Here is an 18,940-nt window from a genome sequence, read left to right on the forward strand (position 1 = left end):
GGGTCTTGCATGAGGAGGCTGTTTCCAAGCCTTTTGACCAAGCACCGCTCTCCAGGCCAGCAGTAAAGGGTCATCCATCTCCGGAATTCCCTTCGTGACCATTATCACCATCGGAATCCTCACTCAATTGCCCCCGCCGGCTCAGTATCAGGGTCAATGTATCTCTCCGCCTCTTTTACTTCTTCTGCTGCTGCTGCTGCTGTTGTTGCCGTTGCTGCTCCTGCTCGGCCTTGTACTTTTCGTTCTCAATCTCCCGCCAATCCTTGGGAATAGGCTCGTTGCCGTCCGTCTCCTTGACGCCGCCCGCAAAGGCGGGACGTCCGGCGTACAGCTGATATCCTTTGCCCTCCTCGGCCTGCTCCATGGTGCGGTAGGCGACGGGCATGTTACCGCGGAACCGCTTGCGCATGTCGACCATGCCGCGTTTGCACTCGCCAAAGCCCTTCTTGAGCTGGCGGCACTTGAGGGGGAGGGTGTCGACGAGGGGCTCGCGGAGACAGTCGGCGGCGCTGTTGCGTTGGACCATGACACAGTCTGATTCCTGGAGGCACTGCGCGAGGGCCTCGCCTGAAATTGACTGTTAGATCGAGCGGCTGGGAGGTCGAGGTGACGGCTTACGCAGTTCTTTGCACGAGCTGGGCATCTTGGGCTGGTGGTTTTTCGGTCGATGGCAGCTCAGGTGATGGACGGGACGGGATCAAAACGGCTTCGAGACTCGCACCAAAAGGGTTCGTTTTGCGGTCGGCCTGTGATTGGTTGGCTCATCAACACGAATTGAGGCTCCAATTGTGGCGCTGCGGGCATGAGCCACACTTGCTTGCATCTTACCGCTGTTTAAGCTTAACAGCACGACGAGACTGAGACATGATGGGCTTCAATATTCGTGGTCAAGGTAAGTGAAGCTCTACTATTATAATCATGTGTTTCTTTGTTATCTTTCTCTTGATTGTTCTACGTTTTTGTTGCTCTCTCTTCTCAAACCCAGTCGTTATCGGGGTTGTCCACGTTCCACGCAAGGGGCGGGTAATTTAGTGTTGCATCCACTGAAAGTTAGCACCCAATCCACTGTACTCGACCCTGACATTTGCATGTGCTAGACACCCATGTTCAAGGTTCTCAACATGATAGAAGCCATGAATGAATGTCTCACTGATGATGAAAGACGAAGGCATGAATGGAATGGCCAAGGACAGCAGACACTCCTACCTATATGACCCCTTTTAAAGGCCTCATCTCAACTCCTTTCCATGGATCTCGCCTTCGCTCTTCGGTGCTGCAAAGGGAATGGCCCGTCCTGTCCACTTGGTTCCAATCTCGCCTAAAGTCGCTGAGGTCATGATTCGTTGTCACCCTCTCGCAGCAGCGCCAGCACCAGCGCCAGCGCAGAACGTCAGTGCTCAACGTCAACGTCAACGTCGGGCTCCTCAATTGCATGTGACATCACCTCCAACTGCTGCCAGAGCCAAACGGCGTCCTTCTCATTCTCATCCTGGTCCCTCTCGCAACACAGAATCGAGGGTTGAGATCCTATCGCGGCGGCTCTGGTCTCATCTGAGAGATCTTGTCGCCATGGCTATTCCGTTCATCGGGAGGCTGCGTCCGTGAGTCGCCCCCTGTCCTGTGCAGTCCAATCTGCTCCCTCTGTCGCTGAGGCGGTCTGCCGCCTCTTCATCTGTGCGCCAGCCTCATTAACTTTGGATCCTGTAGGCACGAGTATGCCGCGCTCGTTGGGTCGTTTATCCTCGTCGGTCTCGAGGCTTTCATCCGAGTCTTGACCCTGGCTTTGCGTAAGTCGCGATGCGCGCCTCCTGAGCGGTGTGTGGACTTTGTTGACACTGATATTCCCAGCTCCTTTCCTCGTTTCATTCTTCTATCGAGCTTCAAGGCGGTTATTTAACAAATTTTCTCCCCCTGCCAAGAAGAGGGCGGAGAACAGGCGAAAATGTTGGTTAACACTAGAAATCGCTGTCGTGCTCAGGCTGACCCTCAGTAGCTATCTCAACAGCTGTGCGGGACGCAGCTGATTTTGTCGAGTTGTGTCGGATCTGGGGCTACGAAGCTGAAGAGCACATTGCCCAAACCAAAGATGGTTACCTCCTCGGCCTTCATCGCCTGGCGTGGAGAAAGGGCGAGGAGGGGCAAAAGGTTAACTCTGGACCGACGAGCCTGCACAAGAAGGTGATTTACATGCACCATGGTCTTCTCATGAACTCCGAGGTTTGGGTTGCTCTTACGGATGGGCATAGATGCTTGCCTTTTGAACTAGTTGAGAGGGGCTATGATGTCTGGGTAGGTCTCATTTCTTTCATCTTGACTTTCATCTTGACTAACCCTCATAGCTTGGCAATAATCGAGGAAACAAGTACTCCAAGAAGTCGATTCACCACTCGCCAACTTCGCTCAGCTTCTGGGACTTTTCCATCGACGAGTTTGCTTTCCATGACATCCCTGACAGCATTGCATACATCCTCGACACAACGCAGCAGGAGAGTCTGTCTTACATTGGCTTCTCTCAAGGCACGGCGCAGGCCTTTGCCACCCTGGCTATCCACCCCAAACTCAACCAGCAGGTCAACGTCTTTATTGCTCTGGCGCCGGCCATGGCCCCTGCCGGCTTGTCGAATGGAATCGTTGATGCTCTCGTCACAGCTTCTCCCTCAGTTCTGTTCCTGCTGTTCGGTCGTAGGTCTATCCTCAGCTCGGCAACCATGTGGGAGACGCTCCTGTACCCACCCATCTTCAGCAAGCTCATCGATATGGGACTTTCCTTCTTGTTCAACTGGCAGACCAAGAATATCTCGGCGAGCCAGAAGCTGGCAGCTTACCCACATCTCTACTCGTTCACGAGCACCAAGAGTGTGGTCCATTGGTTTCAAATCATTCGGAACAAGTGTTTCCAGATGTATGACGACGATGTTCACCAGCCGATGAGTGTCATCACGACCAGCAAGTACTCCAAGGTTGCCAAGTACCCGACGCGAAACATCAAGACACCAATTGTTCTGGTGTACGGAGGGAGCGACTCCCTGGTTGACATCAAGGTGATGCTCAAGGAACTACCGCCGCAGACGGTAGCGACTGAAATTCCTCACTATGAGCATCTCGACTTCTTATGGGCCCGGGACGTTGACATTCAAGTCTTTCAACATGTGTTCGATGCCCTCGACAGCTTCACGGATGCCGAGCATTCTAAAGAAGAGTACGACAAATACTACATCAGCAGGCAAGAGAGCCTCCTTGGCTCAGGATACGCGTTTGGATACTCATACCGGGGAAGCGAGAGCGAATCATCAACACTCACGCCTAGTGTTGAAAGCCAGAGCAACGGTGTTCCCCTGGCTCCGCACCGTGCACGAGAGCATTCGACTGGGGTTACATCACCGGTGAACACGACACGGGCAAGGGTCAGTCTCGCTGCGGGCACCATCGTGGACGGTCGGCCAGTGACCCCGGACGTACCTGGTGGCGGTCGGCTCTCAGGACGAGGCTCCCCCGACGAAGGCCATGAATCACCAACGACAGCGAGGATCAAGGCCAATGCCAAACGCAGAGGGAGCAATGGAAGCAACATTAGCCTCGACAGCATGCGTTCCGGCCGAGGAATCAGCGTGGGAGCGAGCAAAGCGGCTGGAGGTGTGGTGACCAAGAGCGGCGTCAGCGGAACGCCAGCAGACGACAGTAGAAGCACAACCCCGGACAAGAAGAAGAAGAAGAGTAAGTAACTATGAACGGGGTGTGACTGGAAAAGGGCGTTGGGTCAAGTGAAGTTTGAACTGCTGGCAGGTTACATTTATATCAGATGGTTAATTCGTGGGACTAGATATAACGTCGAACATTCTCTATGTAATGCAGCAACAAAGATATCGTTCAAGAGGGTCGAGCAGAGTGTTTGATAAGAAGCACGAGTGATGGAGTGGTCGATGTCAGCTTGGCGTTCTTGGCACATTTGACCCTGGCATCCATCTAAACTCGTACGATGGTGACTGAATAAAGTGGGCCCGTGATGACGCGGCAGATGGCTCGAAAGCCGAAGAATATCTCAATGAGATTGTCTACTTTGTGTCTTTTTGTTGTGCTCAATTTCAGCCTTGAGCGACCTCGTTTGGGGCTGAGAGTCGACATGAGGCTCCCGTGTTTAGATAGCGTTGCAATGGAAATGGCGATCTTGGCAACGGGATAGTCCCGGACAGGGTTCATTGAGGCGGGTTCGCTTATCAATCCAGATTGAGTTTTTTTTTACGAGCCTCCCTCGATGTTGCTATACGCGCATGTGCATACACGTTCTTTTCCATGTGGAGGCTATGTTGGGTTGAAAGTGATGATATCAGAATCTTGAAATCCGCCCAGGCTGATTTCTCTTCATCTTAAACCTGCACAGCCCCAGAGTCTAGGCGGAGGACATGAAACTACAACGTAGTATACGAAAATCACACGAAGCCGCGCATGCTGTTTCGCATTCTTTGGCGCAACGTCCAATCCCATCCCTCGCATCGACCACCCCTTCATGTATAAGGCTGCCCTAGCGCCAACAGGTACTGTAAAGAGGGCGGGTCAATTCCGAGCTGAAGGATGCCCCGGCGGGCCACGGGGGACGTGCCGGAGGCTCCAATCCGGCGGTATCTTTATGCCCGAATTCCGGGGCCGAGATGAAGGGAATCCTTTTCAAGCAAGGATCCATTTCCTTGGGCTGGGCGAGGTTTTCTTTCTTTCTTTTCTGTTATATCCGTGTTGTACTGTCCGTAATTGTGTCTCATTCTCTTCTTTTCCCTCTTCAAATAACCTTCTTTTCTCTTGGAGTGTTGTTGACTTTGTGTCGTGAGTCAGCCCGATACCACACCCATTAGATGCAGTAAGACGGAGGAACTATTCATCAACTCCGGTTCTACAAGACGAAGCGATACATACATAACTCGACGATAACTCTATCAACTTTGTCCCTTGCTTGGCAGACTCATCCAAGGTCTTGGCCCCCAACCGCCCATCATGTCCAACAACGACGTCCCAGACTTGAACAACCAAACATTTGTTGATGATGGTGGTCTCTTTACGTGGTGCTTTGAGCATCCCAAGTCGGACATTTGCGATAATGTCTCCAGCTTCTACCAGTATCGTCTCGACTTGGCCCCCAATGCAGCCTTCCTCGCCATCTTTTCCGCCTCCCTGATCGGTTTCATCGTCACTTGGATCGTCACACGCAAGGGAACTGCCTTCAATGTTGCTCTTATCCTTGGTCTCATCTGTGAGATTCTCGGATACATTGGCCGTATCATGAGCTGGCAGAATCCCTGGAGTGAGAATGGTTTCCTCGTTCAGATCTGTTGCTTGACCATTGGTCCAGCTTTTATGGCTGCTGGAGTTTATCTCTGCCTGCGTAGAATCGTGTCAGCGTTTGGGCCTGAAAACTCGAGACTCCCTCCAGAATATTACACTCGAATTGTAAGTTCATCGTCAAACAGTCACCAGCCTCGAATAACTAACCTCCCCCCAAGTTCATCCCCTGCGACGTCATCTCCCTCGTCCTCCAGGCCCTCGGCGGCGGCATGGCCTCAGTCTCGTCTCACAACCACGAAGACCCCAAGGTGGGCTCCAACATCATGATCGCCGGCCTCGCCTTCCAGGTCATCACCATCTTCGGCTTCATCCTCTGCTCCCTCGACTTTGCCCTCCGCACCATCCGCCGCCAGCGCGCCCTCGGCGAAGCAGCCCTCGACCAGCGCCCAGAGGTCCGCAAGGTACGCAACTCGCCCCGCTTCAAGGCCTTCCTCGGCGGTCTCTCTGTCGCTGCCTTGTGCATCCTCTGGCGGAGTGCCTTTCGAGTTGCCGAGTTGTCTGAGGGGTGGGAAGGCCCCGTCATGGGAGATCAGTACATGTTTGTCGGCTTCGAGGGTGTCTTGATCGTTGTTGCCGTGGTTGTTCTCAACGTGTTCCACCCGGCGTTCTGCATGAAGGAGCTTCTAGAGCTAGATGATGGTGGTCTCAAGGGTCTATGGTGTCTACGCAGCCGGAAGAGCAAGACATCCAAGAGCGACAGCGTGAGCGACAGTGAGAGCAAAGCTCCTACCGCAGAGGGTGTTGCCGTATAGAAGCCCTTTTCTTTTCATTGTTATGTACATGGGTAAAAACGCTGTATTGGGTAAAGGAAACATGTAAGAAATACGGGATAGAGGTTAGATCTATAGGATGGGGTCTGGAAAATTGAGTCTCGAAGAACAGATCAAGAGATATTAGTTTAGCGTACTTCAATACCACATAAGTCTTGACCACCTTCAGGCTGTCAAGTTCCAAAGACCCCCTGAAGGTGCTTGACTGCGCTCCCAATCATCTCACGACCTCTATCTATTATTCCATGAAGCGACAAGATAGAATGTGTTGCCCCCTCCACAACTAGGGTATCAACTTCAACCCCCAGGCCCTTCAGTTGCTCCCCAAAAGCCAGTGCCTCGGGGGCAAGGATGTCCATCTCGGCCACAGCAATCCACGTCTTTGGAAGATTCTTTAGCAGAGACTCAGGAGCAAAATTTGGGCTGGAATCCCAGCTCTTGCAGTCCTCATCTCTAGGCAAGTAGAGCTTGCGGTACCACGACAGCCGCTCAGGGGTCAGCCAAGGGGCAGTCTCAGCGTTGGGCTTCCAGACATCCTCGGCGGTGGCGGTGTTGTCAACCACTGGAATAAAAAGCAACAGTGATGCCGGAGGGTGTGATGCTGTGTTTGGGAGTGATGGTTTAGCAGTTGGAAGGGGAGCTCCAGGGTTTGAGGCTGCAATTCCTGCGGCGAGGGCTATGTTTCCCCCTGACGATGTTCCGCCGATGGAGATGCGCAAAGTGTCGATCTTTCCGAGCTCAGCTGGCTCTGAGGCAACCCATCTGAAAGAATCAATCGCATCCTCGACTGCAATTGGAAAGGGGTTCTCTGGGGCGAGACCGTAGTCGACGGTCACGACTTTACAGCGTGCACCTGCCATCAAGTCAGAAACACATCTCGGCACAACACAAAGAGGTATCAATATTCATGCCTTGACAAACCCACGAGCAAAGATCAGTTCCATTATTCAAACCGCCAAGAACCCAGCCTCCGCCGTGGAACCAGACAAGAACAGGCCAACCTCTCTCATCACACTCCCCTGTTGGCGTGTAAACCCTCACCCGGAATCTGCCGACATCAAAATCATCGATGCCCCCGACAGGAACCGGCTTCGTGCCTCCAGGCGGCAGAGACACCTTCTTGGTCCTCGCAGATCCATCCCAGACGCCGAGCTTCTCTGGCTCTATGTACTGGAGATGAGCCTCATGGTAGGCGACGTACTGGGGGTCCAGACGATCCCTGATGGCGGGGTGGAGGGGTTGCCAGATCTTGCGATCAGCGTTATCAGTCATCGAGGATCTTTTCAGGCGAGGTGTAGATTAAGTATCAACTTGTAAACAGGTGAGCTGCTCTATAACACAGCACATGTCGTTGAAGAGGCTGAAATGGATGGCAACTACAACCCCGCCGGCCTATCTCCGACGACCCCGCCGAGTATTCCCGCCGATCGCCGGACCCGCAACCGGTGATTTCGGCATAAACACACGCGAGAGGGTACGGAATCTCTTATTCGATCAAGGATGCCCAAACTCGGTCGATATTGATCGATGTTTTTCTTCCACCTCGGAAATAATCCCTTAAGAACAAGTATCTAAACCCGCTACAAATGCTCATCTCATCAAATCAAGTTAACTAGTTATTCATCGTCGTAGGTACTCTATCAAGGCTCTTTAGGTTTTAATGATACAAGACAACTCGGCCACTGCCCAAAACCGAAAGTCCTCTTCTATAGCCACCATGTTTTTTGCATTTTATGGTTCTTGATTGGCTTACTCCTTGTAGGGGCTGGGGCCGACCATCAGCTCGGGCTTGACAAGGGTGTCAAACTCCTCCTCGGTCAGAGCCTGGAGCTCCAGGGCACTCTCCTTGAGGGTGAGGCCCTTCTTGTGGGCGTTCTTGGCCACCTTGCTGGCCATGTCGTAGCCGATCTTGGGGTTAAGGCAGGTGACAAGCATAAGACTGCAAGACATAATTAGCGTTTCGTACGTGAGAGTTTTAGTTCAGGGGCACTTACGACTCCTTCATGATGCTGGCAATCTTCTCCTCGTTGGCGGTGAGGCCGGCAACCAGGTTCTTCTCGAATGATCGCATACCGTCAGTCAGCAGGCGGGAGCTGTGGAGGAGGTTGCGGATGACCAGGGGCTTGTAGACGTTGAGCTCGAACTGGCCGTTCATGCCACCGATGGTGGTAGCGACGTTGTTACCCATGACCTGAGCGCAGACCATGGTCAAGGCCTCGCACTGGGTGGGGTTGACCTTGCCGGGCATGATGCTGCTGCCGGGCTCGTTCTCGGGCAGGTTCAGCTCACCAAGACCGCAACGGGGACCGCTGCCAAGGTATCGGATGTCCTGAGCGATCTTGGTAAGGGAGCCAGCGAGGGTGTTGAGGGATCCATGGGCCTGAACAATGGCGTCGTGGGCGGCCAGAGACTCGAACTTGTTGGGGGCAGTCTTGAACTCGGTGCCAGTCATCTTGGTGACCTCCTCAGCAATAGCCTCGGCAAAGCCCTCGAAGGTGTTGATACCGGTACCAACGGCAGTACCACCCTGAGCGAGAAGTCGCAGGTCGGGGAGAGAGCTCTCAACGCGCTTGATGCTGAAGTCGAGCTGAGCAACGTAGCCGGAGAACTCCTGAGCGAGGGTCAGAGGAGTGGCGTCCTGAAGGTGAGTGCGGCCGATCTTGATGATCTTCTTGGCCTCAAACTCGTCGACCTTCTTCTGGATGGCCTCGCGGAGGCTTCGAAGGGCAGGGAGGAGCTCACCCTCGAGGTCGAGGACGGCGGCAATGTGCATGACGGTGGGGAAGGTGTCGTTGGACGAGGCGCTGCGGTTGACGTGGTCGTTGGGGTGGACGGGCTTCTTGGTGCCCATGGTGCCGCCGAGGAGCTCAATGGCACGGTTGGAGATGACCTCGTTGGCGTTCATGTTGGACTGAGTGCCGGAGCCGGTCTGCCAGACGACGAGGGGGAAGTGGTCGATGAGCCTGCCGTCGGCCACCTCCTGGGCGGCCAGCTGGATAGCGGCACCGATCTTGGGGTCTGTAAAAGTCGCTCGTCAGCGCATTGGTCTTGTAGGATGCGTGAGTGGTGAGTTTGGCAGCAGCTTCACGGAACTCGTCGGCTTGCACCCACGGCGAGGGTATAAGCCAAGCCGTCCAAGCTGAATTCTCTCATACCCCACCAACCTCCGCGAACACTCTCTACTCACCGAGGCCATATCGCATGTTGACAGTGGCAGCAGCACCCTTGAGGATACCGAAAGCCTTGATAACGGGAGGGGGCATGCGGTCCTGGGGCTGGTTGATACGGAAGTTCTCGAGAGAACGCTCCGTCTGGGCGCCCCAGTAGCGGTCGGCGGGGACCTGGATCTCGCCAAAGGCGTCGCTCTCAGTTCGTGTCTGGGACATTGTTTCGGGGGTGCTGTGGATGGCTCTGGAGAGTCGAAGGCCGGCCGAAGCAGTCTGATTCTGAAGTCGCAGCTGCGGGGCAATCGAGCATGTGGGCGTAGCTCGGGACACCCGAGGCAGCACCGACTTCACAAGCCCCGAGGTGGCAGCAGCACGTCCCGTGACGGTTCGAAGCATGATGGGCTGAGCTGGTTTGGCGGCGGAAGTCTGGCGAAACGCTATTCCGGGAGGTGGAGGGAGGGCCAATTGGGCTTGGCCTGAACTCAGAGAGGAAAGAGATGGGCTTCGAGAGCAAGGATTCGAAGGACGCTGGCCAGAGAACTCAGGGAGGAAGCTGGTGAACAATCGGAGAGAAGGCCAAACCCGGATTCTTTTGTCCTCGGCTGGCGATTTAGTAGATTTTATCGGCTCTTATCGGATCTGATACCGGAACTACAAGCTGGGGACCCGTCAATCCGGCGGGCTCGATCGGAGCTGGGTCACGTGGGTGCAGATTCGTTTACCCGGGGCAAAGTTGAGACGCCGGTGTCGGCGGTTTCTAATTTGGCTCATGGAAGTGTAGATACCTAGGTTTGCCAGGTTCCAGCAATTACATCTTGGTTGTTGTTGAAAGACTGGATGTTGCCATCATTGAGCAGGGCACTTCCCATTGCGTGCTAGGTGTTTATAAATAGAGAGACCTGCAAATACGACAATGCTGTTGAACACGACTAGCTAGGTTTCAATCTTATGCGAGTTTTCCTATAATGGTAACTACTAGTATACTCCTAGAAAGTACAAGTTGAGAGCTTCTTAGAAAGTATTACACTTTCTTTCCCCAAGGGAATCTACCTAGACTTGACGGGTAAAGGTCAATTCACTTGTCCCAGTGACGTGATATTGCCATGGGATGACTGCGTCAAGACATATCTTAGTATTATCATTCTAACCATTTGCCCAAACCACCCTGATGGTGTTCGGAGGCTTTTGGCATCTTTTAATCTGTGTGAATGCCAAGAATCCATAACCTTTGACGCTTTGTCCCTTGCCATTCATTTGGGTTTTAGTCACCCTACAGTCGTCACTGTGGTAGCAGAAAATAGCACACTCACGGACCATGGGAGGAGCATGTTATGGTTTTGCGCATGATTTCACGTGAAGACGGGCGCATTCTACAAGTATAACGCTACGGTCTACCTTGGAAATACAGTATTGACAACATAACAAAGAGTGAACCAGGGCTTGGCCACTATTGAAGTTTTGCTAAACTGCGCCCACATTCTTGATCAATCCCTGGACCCTCGGCAACACCAGGGAAGCAGAATATTAAATGAACATCTACAATAAGCCAGGCGAGAAGCTCCCAAGGTGCGATTACATTTAGGTCTATTCTCGAGAGCAGGATGTTGACTGGACGCGCACGATACAAACCATGCATACCCTACACGTTGACGGATTTGTACTATTTATGGGGCATCACAACGACTTTCCGGAGACAAGTCATCTTTTCGATGTGGAGAATACGGATGTCATGTTCAGGGCCATCCATGGCCTGCTCCGGGCCGGCTGCCAAGGTCCGGGGCTGGTCAAGGGCAGAGTGAAGCCTGATCAATACCCGGACAAGGATCACGGTTTCCAAAGTAACTGAAACGGAAATATAAGCAACAATACAGATGGCAATGAGTAGTTGAACTTTTAAGTTGACAGACCTGGAGATGCTGAACTGTGTGGTACGTTACATGATGCGGTGAGGGTGAGGATGAGGATGCAGTTGGTTTATCGAGCCGTACTGTACGTAGTAAGACTGCTCTCGGCGCTATTTAAACATGCCATGTGTTATTATTACTTTCCTGCTTTTGGTTAAAAACCCTCTGTCAGACGTGTCGATGGTAATGTTTTCAGCGGAGCAATGCCCAGCAAAATCTCCATCATCATGGATCCATCTCCGTGAGCGAGTGGAGCGTACCGATGCCAAGGCAACGCAGCATTGCATTGGTATTGGCAGGCGAGATGAGGTCGATATCCGAGATACGGAGCCGAAAGGGCACAGCAAATGGTGCCAGGGCAATCCATGGATGGGTAACTCGAAAAGCCATGACCACAGAAGAAGCAGTGTCGTCGTCGGAGATTTGACTTGACTGGTGACTACGGTAACGGCCGCGGTTGGTAGGGCTGGCTGTGGCTGATGGCGGCTGACATGCCTCGGTCTCTCCGCGGGATGGATGGATAGTTTGAGTGACAGCGTTTGAATGCAGTCAGATGAGTTATCCACAGGGTGCAGCGTCAGAAGATTCGCACGCAGGCAGCTGATGCAGTAAACCATACCGACGGGCTGGGCCAGTGAATCAACTGTGAAGCCCTCGGAGGGTAGCGAGACTCGGTTGTTGTGATTGGATCGGTAGCAAGGCAGGTGTGAAAACACCACTGAAACAGTTGACACATGTTGCCATGCATAGAAACTCAGAGTCAATAGCTAGATATTAATAAATGAACTGCCGTTGAAGGCCCAAACTTAACAGCTGATTGACACTCATCGGCTGGCTGCACCTGGAAACTGAGGTATGGAAGTTTGGAACAACGGCCAGCGGATCAAACAGTGCAGAAACTTGCCTCCCTGCCTGCATGTTTCGATGCCGTCTGCAGGTGAAACTCGACTCGAGAGAAAGGCCTGACAAAGCCCGCTTGCTGGCATTGAAACATGGGATAATTCAGATCCAGCAGATCCAGTTCCGCATTTGACAAGGGCACTCAAAGGGCAAAGAACCTACGTAATCGGCTCCTACAAGGCATTCTTCTCCAAGGACCTCGTATGTGCTAGTCTGACAGCGAGGCCGCCAACCTGGCTAGCTGTGCTGTAGGCACTGTCGTAGACGGCTCTGTTGTTCTGCGAGCATCACCGCCCCCAACAAGGTGTCGTGTTTCCCCTTTGCACCGCCGCAAAACCCGTCCCCGGGGCGTCATCGGCCAGCCGCTAACTTAGGTATGCGGAGATGGACCCTTGTGCCTTGGGCTTGGGCGGGCGTCCCCCCTCAACAGAGAGAGCAGCCCACCTCCAAGTTGTCGCATCGTAGAGCCTTAACAGTCCTTGTGAGTAACTTCGAGGCCCAGGACTTTGGTGACTGTAACTAGATGCCAAGTCCTTCAAGGAAAAAAGACCGTGGCGGGAGAGACGAGAAAGGAAAAAGCCACGCCTCGTCGTCGTGTCATGGGCCTCTAGTCATCATCTCAAGTGTGGCTTGGTCATTCAATAAGAGCCGCCCCCCGTCGTCTCTGTTGTCCGTACTGTACATTCACTACGACGTAGCACGCAACAGTCGTAAAAAGGGCACACACAGGCCGGGGATTCCCAGAAAGGCACGGTACGGTACTGTACTGTGGCCCATCCCATCCCACCACATTCTATGGGGGAGCTTCCATCCATCGGAGCCTGATTGATCTTCAGTGACGTCTCAATCTTACCTTTTTCTTATTACTTGCCGTACCTGCCTACCTTACCTTACTTTACCTTGCCAACTCTACTGCGCCGCTCGCTGGACCCTGCTCTCTCTCCACCACCAACCAAAAGTTTACGGCTCTTTTCTGTCGTTGTCCTTCTTCTTCTCGTCCACCACCTCGACTCGTCCTGTCGCAGAGCTAGCTAGCTACCCAGCTCCCTAGTATATACCCAGGCCTCACCGCAGCACGCGAGGCCCCAAGCTCTGACCTCAGGTGCCAGCCCAGCAGCGTGAGACTGAGACTGAGAGGGGCTGCCCTGTCCGCCTGAACAATCAATCAATCCGCGCCCGCGCCCGCCGCCGCTCGCTCGACTTCTATCCTCGAGTCCACCCACCACCACCAACGTCGGTGCCCCAAGATCCATTTTCTCGGCTGAACCCCGACCGCCTCAACACTGCGCGCGCCAACTCACCTCGTCGCTCTTTTTCGTCGCTTTTTCACCACCTCATCCCCCCATCGTCGACGACGGCCTGTTTGCTCCTCGTCCTCGCCCTCCGCCCTGTCCGATACCCCTCAATGCGACCCGCCCGCGCTCACCAGCCCTCGCCGTCCTATACGAGGTAGACGCCCGACCCGCCAGGCCTAAGCGGCTCTGACATTTGCTCTCGCGCACCATTTCTGCAACCACCGCCTCCGTCCATCGTCTTGTCTCGAGGACCCTTCAACCATGTCGTTTCGCGGTGACGATCAGCGGAGATACGGCCATGTGCCACCCGTCCAGTACCCAGTCGCCGGCCGCGGCCAGGACTACCAGCAACAGCAGCAGCAACAACAGCAGCAGCAGTCATCCTACGACGTCGATGTAGCCCGCCGAGCCAGCTTCAATGGCGGAGACGACGCCGCCTATCTCCAGCAACCTTCCACCCGCTCATCCGCCTTCCCTGGTAGCGGTCCTGCCACCGGCGAGGATGAGCTCTTCCTTGGCGGTGCCCCAGCTGGCCGCTCTAGTTACGGTTCCACCAACAACAGCGCGCTGGCGGGCTACCAGCATCAGTATCAAGATGCTGGTCCTCCCACCCCAACCTACTCGTACAACCCCCAGAGCTTTGCGCAAACCTCGGGCTTTCCGCGATCGCAGTCGACCAACACCCTCCCCTACCGCAACAGCCAGCAGCCTCCCACCCGCTTCGCCTCGACTGCCGGCTCCTACACGCCCCATACCACCTATGACCCCTCAGCTTATGCGAACACAAACAGCAGCCTCCAGCGCCAGTCGTCGTATCAGGGCTTCAATAACACGTATGCCCAGGGCTACGCTCCTCAGACCTCGCCTGGCTACGGCCAGTCGCCCAACTCGACATACGGAAATGCTTACGCGCAGTCTGCTACATCTCCGGGCTTGTCACCTGGCTATGAGCAGCCGCTGCGTAGCCCATCTCTCAATTCGTCGACTTCTGGAGCCCAGGCCTCAGGCTATGACCAGTCATACAACCAATATCCGGGCAGCTTGGCCAACGGAGCCGCGTCTACTCCTTCATATTCGGGCTCTTCACAACCGCCCTATCCCACCACCACTCAGATCCCGGTCGGGCCTTATTATTCTCCCATTGAGCACAACTCGCACTACAACCGGCCATCTCGCTCGAACTCGCAGGCCTCCCCCGTGGGTTCACCTTCAAATCTCCCGCAGTCCTCGTCCCCAGGCGTACAACGGCACCCGACGAATGCGCCTCTGCCGAGCCGGCCTTCAGAGGACTCGTCTGGACGATGGGGTGGTGGCCAGCAGCAATACCAAGACGAGCATGTCAATGACAATCTGATGCAGGAGTTGGAGATGGAGTTGGGCGGCTCTGGCCAGACCTATCGCCCACTACCTGAGCCCACCAATGGCCAGTACAACGACGAAGACTTGTCCGGCCAGCACCTTTCTCGCTACGACTCGAATGCCACAACGATCCCTAACATGGCTAGCCGAACCACCTCGACTCGAACAGGGACCACCGCTTACGAGCCCGAGCAAGACGACGACGATGATGATGCATACGGAGAAGCCGGCCTGATGGCCATGCGGCAAGCCGAACTCGACGAGCAGCGCTTCAGCTCTGCTTTTGGCTACACTGATATGCCAGCCATGGCGAATCCAGAACCACCCGTGTCAAGGCCCTTGCCCACTCATCCAGAAGAGCAGGCACAGAGCAGCGACAGCGACTATGCCGGCATGGATCTGGGCGCGATGGCCGGCGGATTCGTCGGCGGCATGGCCTACGGCAACGTTGGATCACCGCCCGCCTCCTCGGGCCAGGACGTTGCTGCTCGGCCGCTTCCCACGCCAAACACTGCCAACCGAAATTTTGAGGCAGAGATGAACTATGGTGATACAGGAGGACTGAAGCCCCCAACTGAGAAGCGAATGAGCTTTGACGATGATGACGAGCGGGTCTCGCTACGTTCTCGCCAGAGCGGAACAGAATCTCCCAACAGAGACCAATTGCAAGACCTCTTTTACCACCCAGGACTGTCAAGCCGACCACTACCAGCGATCCCTGGTCCCGGATCTGACAGCAGTTCGCTGCTCTCGGTTCAGACTAACAACCGTCAGCCCTACCAGCACGGGTACTCGCGCAGCGTGGGCTCGCAGCTTGGCCAGGTTGACAACCCCGAAGCATACTACACTTCTGGCGGCGCATACAACCCCCAGCCCGAGCGATCCATTTCACTGTCCGGACACAGCCACACTCCTCAAGTTCAGCCTCCGGCGCGCTCCAGGACCGATGCGGCTGCTGATGAACGGAGGAGACTAGCCCGGCAAAGCCACATGCCACAGAGCCAAGTATTCCCGGAGTACGAGACAGCAGACTTTGGTGGTATCACCCTGCCCAGCGGTCGCAAGAAGAAGTTTGTCCCCTCGAAGCTCAATGCCGCCGACTTCCGAAGGTGCCCCGAGCCGTGGGCACTCACCTGTCTCGAGGCCTGGATTCGCGAGATGGCTGAGGGTGAAGCCGACCTGAGGAGCAAGACGGTTGAGGAAGCCTTGATCAACCTTTTCACGGGCAAGATTCCGACCATGAACGTGGCAGATGCCGAGGTCCTCAGTAACCACGTAATAACGCTGATGCTGGAGCGGGCAGTTCTTGTGCCAGAGGAGGAATGGGTCAAGTTTGGAAACGGCCACATTTCGGGAGTCCTGTGGCAGCTGACAGGCTCTGGATGCTATGCGCCCAAATTGCACGACGAAGAGATCAGCGGACGCTGTTACTCGTACCACTGCACCCGTTCCTTGAAGAAGGTGGATCTAGAGGAGCTGCCCGACACCAAGCCGGCCGACGAGTGGCATATATTCTATGGCCTCAAGAAGGAAGATTGGGAGTCCAAGCCCAAGAAGGAGGTTGAACGGCAGAACATTCTCCACGAGATCGTAACTGGTGAGGAGAACTACATCAAGCAGCTCGACATCTTCCGCAGATACTACCGAGATCGCCTCCGCGCTATGCAACCCCCGATCCTGAAGCCCGAAACGAGAGACAGATTCTTGTATGATGTGTTTGGAAAGCTGGATACCGTCCAAGACATCAACAAGGATCATCTGCTGGCGCAGCTCAAGTACCGACAACAGGAGCAGGGACCCTGGATCACTGGCTTTAGTGATCTGTTCCGAGAATGGATCCGCAAGGCCAAGGCTATCTACGTCGAGTATGCATCGGCATATCCGAATGCCGTCTACACTGTCCGCAGAGAGGCGGATCGCAATCTCTACTTTAAGCGATTCCTGGACGAGATGCAGAGACACAAGATTGCGTCCAAGCAGGACTGGACGCACTACCTGATCGCCCCCATTCAGCGTCTTCAGCGTTATATTCTGCTCCTTGAGAGTGTTGAGCACAAGATGAAGACAGACAGCGAGGAGAAGACAAACCTTATAAAGGCCATCCAGGAAATCAAGGTTGTTGCTCACGAGTGTGATGGCAGGGTTGCCGAGATGAACAAGAAGGTTCAGATGACAGATCTCAACAGGATGATTGTCTTCCGACCAGGCTACCACCATGCCCTGAACCTCGAGGCGCATAACCACGAGCTGCTGTTCGAGGGTGACCTGCAGAGGATGGGATCCAAGGGAGTCAGATGGGTCGACACCCATGCGCTGCTGTTTGACCACTACCTGATCCTGGCTAAGACTGTGACGCCTAAGGATGGCAAGGGGGAGAAGAAGTATGATGTGAACAAGGAGGTGTGTATTATCCTGGCTTATCTGACGAGCATTGTAACTAACCGATGGCAGCCTATCTCAATGGCCTTCCTCTTCCTCGAGAGCAGAAACGACGAGCCCGTCCAGAAGCAGAAGGGTATCACTGCTCCTCTGGGCAGAACCACGGCTGCCACTGCTTCCGGCACCCAACTGAACAAGGTGGCAACCAATTCAGGCAGACCTGGCCTGGAGCACGCGGCTACCAGCTCTTCGATAGGCTCTGGGCTTACACCAACTGGGTCCAACGACATGGAGGGTAAGATCCTGTATCCCTTCAGGATCAAGCATCTGGGCCACGAAGTGTACACTCTCTACGCGACCTCAGCCAAGGATCGAAGCGACTGGTGTGACAAGATCATCGAGGCCAAGACAACGTACGCCAAGGGTCAATTTTCTCAGAACGCCGAACCCTTCCGACTTCGCGTTCTCGCCGATGCCGCTTTCCACTACGACAACACCTCGATGTGGGCCAAGACCCCGGTGGTCCCCCAGATCAAGGGCACACCCCTTGACCGGTCCATCCAGGAGCTGGAGAGTGTGCTGGGGCCGGCTCAAGGTGTTGCCCCTGTCTGCCGTGCTCAGGTCAACTGTGCCACCGGCTTCACTGCCTTTGGCAAGTCTGTGATTGCCATTGGAACCGACTATGGTATCTTCATCTCGGAGCCGTCGAATCCTCGCGGATGGTTGAGGGTGAGTTCCTTTTTTTCCTTGTTTACGGTTCATGACTGACAAGATACTGTAGACTGTCCAAGCAACCCGTGTCACGCAAATTGCGGTTCTCGAAGAGTTCTCAGTCTGCGTGCTCATCGCTGATAAGAACCTCATTTCTTATCCCTTGGACGCAGTAGCCCCCGTCAACGAGTTCTCGGCACCTGTTATCTCCGACAACCCCAGAAGAGCACCACAGAGACTGGCTAAGGATGTGACATATTTTGCCACAGCCAAGATGAAGGACCGAATGCTTCTCTTCTACAAGCGCAAGGAGGGCTTGCACACTTCGTTCAAGGTGTTGGAGCCCATCTTCCAGAAGTCGACCGAGAAGAAGTCCCGACTATTTGGCGGACGCAGAACTGGCGGAGGAACCACCGAGACCTTCCGCGAGTTTGACGAATTCTTCTTCCCTACCGAGTGCTACTCCCTCAGCTTGTTCCAGACATATATCGCCGTGGCGACTGCCAAGGGAGTTGAGATGCTCACGCTGGATAAGAAGCAGCCCATGTCGATCCCTGATCTCAAGGAACCGGCCATCGCCAACATTGCTGCCCGAATTCGAGACCAGCGACCTCTGGGAATGTTCAGACTCAACGAGAACGAGTTCATCCTGACGTACGAGGACTGTGCCGTGTATGTGGACAAGCACGGAGAGGTGAGCCGAACACTCATCATGGAGTACTCGGGCAAGCGAGGCAAGGCTCGAGGAGCGACAATGTACGGCTCGTACCTGATTATCTTCAACGATGACTACGTCGAGGTGCGAAACGCGGAGAACGGACGAGTACGACAGATCATTGCCGGCCGTGGGGTCCGAGTCCTGGACCTCGGAGTTCGTGGGCCCACGGGCCAAAGCACGCTCAACCCGCAGAGCAACGGCTACATGCAGTCCTCCAGCGGCAGCGAAGGATCCAAGGGCACTGTCAAGATTTCCATGTGCCACCCGGAGCTTCCGGGCCGACAGATCATCCTGGAGATGCTCCTTAATGACGGACACACGGAGAAGTAGGGTGTGAGGTGACGATGACTATCATGACGATGAGACGAGATGAACATGATGGGACTTGGAATGCCACCAAGCTGAT

The 18,940-nt window shown here is 54.6% G+C and overlaps 6 protein-coding genes across 6 annotated transcripts; 3 read left to right on the top strand and 3 right to left on the bottom strand.

Annotated features, from left to right (window-relative positions):
* Window positions 1-175: 175 nt before the first annotated feature.
* On the bottom strand, window positions 176-643 carry NCS54_00410200 (Hypothetical protein; the record flags this gene model as incomplete). Its single annotated transcript, XM_053149651.1, has 2 exons — window positions 176-567; window positions 619-643. 2 exons carry the CDS (start codon window positions 641-643, stop codon window positions 176-178), a joined length of 417 nt encoding a protein of 138 aa, XP_053005626.1.
* Window positions 644-1,284: 641 nt separating this feature from the next.
* NCS54_00410300 (AB hydrolase-1 domain-containing protein) lies at window positions 1,285-3,722 on the top strand (the record flags this gene model as incomplete). The annotated part of the gene is made up of 5 exons (XM_053149652.1): window positions 1,285-1,601; window positions 1,708-1,787; window positions 1,849-1,944; window positions 1,994-2,289; window positions 2,340-3,722. The coding sequence occupies 5 exons, from the start codon at window positions 1,285-1,287 to the stop codon at window positions 3,720-3,722; spliced, it is 2,172 nt and encodes a 723-aa protein (XP_053005627.1).
* A 1,261-nt stretch (window positions 3,723-4,983) lies between these two features.
* NCS54_00410400 (Hypothetical protein) lies at window positions 4,984-6,083 on the top strand (the record flags this gene model as incomplete). The annotated part of the gene is made up of 2 exons (XM_053149653.1): window positions 4,984-5,436; window positions 5,490-6,083. 2 exons carry the CDS (start codon window positions 4,984-4,986, stop codon window positions 6,081-6,083), a joined length of 1,047 nt encoding a protein of 348 aa, XP_053005628.1.
* A 191-nt stretch (window positions 6,084-6,274) lies between these two features.
* Window positions 6,275-7,373, bottom strand: NCS54_00410500 (Abhydrolase-3 domain-containing protein; the record flags this gene model as incomplete). The annotated part of the gene is made up of 2 exons (XM_053149654.1): window positions 6,275-6,954; window positions 7,013-7,373. The coding sequence occupies 2 exons, from the start codon at window positions 7,371-7,373 to the stop codon at window positions 6,275-6,277; spliced, it is 1,041 nt and encodes a 346-aa protein (XP_053005629.1).
* Window positions 7,374-7,850: 477 nt separating this feature from the next.
* NCS54_00410600 (Fumarate hydratase) lies at window positions 7,851-9,664 on the bottom strand (the record flags this gene model as incomplete). The annotated part of the gene is made up of 3 exons (XM_053149655.1): window positions 7,851-8,040; window positions 8,096-9,119; window positions 9,289-9,664. The coding sequence occupies 3 exons, from the start codon at window positions 9,662-9,664 to the stop codon at window positions 7,851-7,853; spliced, it is 1,590 nt and encodes a 529-aa protein (XP_053005630.1).
* A 3,964-nt stretch (window positions 9,665-13,628) lies between these two features.
* Window positions 13,629-18,864, top strand: NCS54_00410700 (Hypothetical protein; the record flags this gene model as incomplete). Its single annotated transcript, XM_053149656.1, has 3 exons — window positions 13,629-17,126; window positions 17,178-17,834; window positions 17,887-18,864. The coding sequence occupies 3 exons, from the start codon at window positions 13,629-13,631 to the stop codon at window positions 18,862-18,864; spliced, it is 5,133 nt and encodes a 1,710-aa protein (XP_053005631.1).
* Between the last annotated feature and the right edge of the window lie 76 nt (window positions 18,865-18,940).

The sequence above is a fragment of the Fusarium falciforme genome, chromosome 3, assembly GCF_026873545.1.
Source record: "Fusarium falciforme chromosome 3, complete sequence".
In the NCBI taxonomy this organism is placed as follows: Eukaryota; Fungi; Ascomycota; class Sordariomycetes; order Hypocreales; family Nectriaceae; genus Fusarium; species Fusarium falciforme.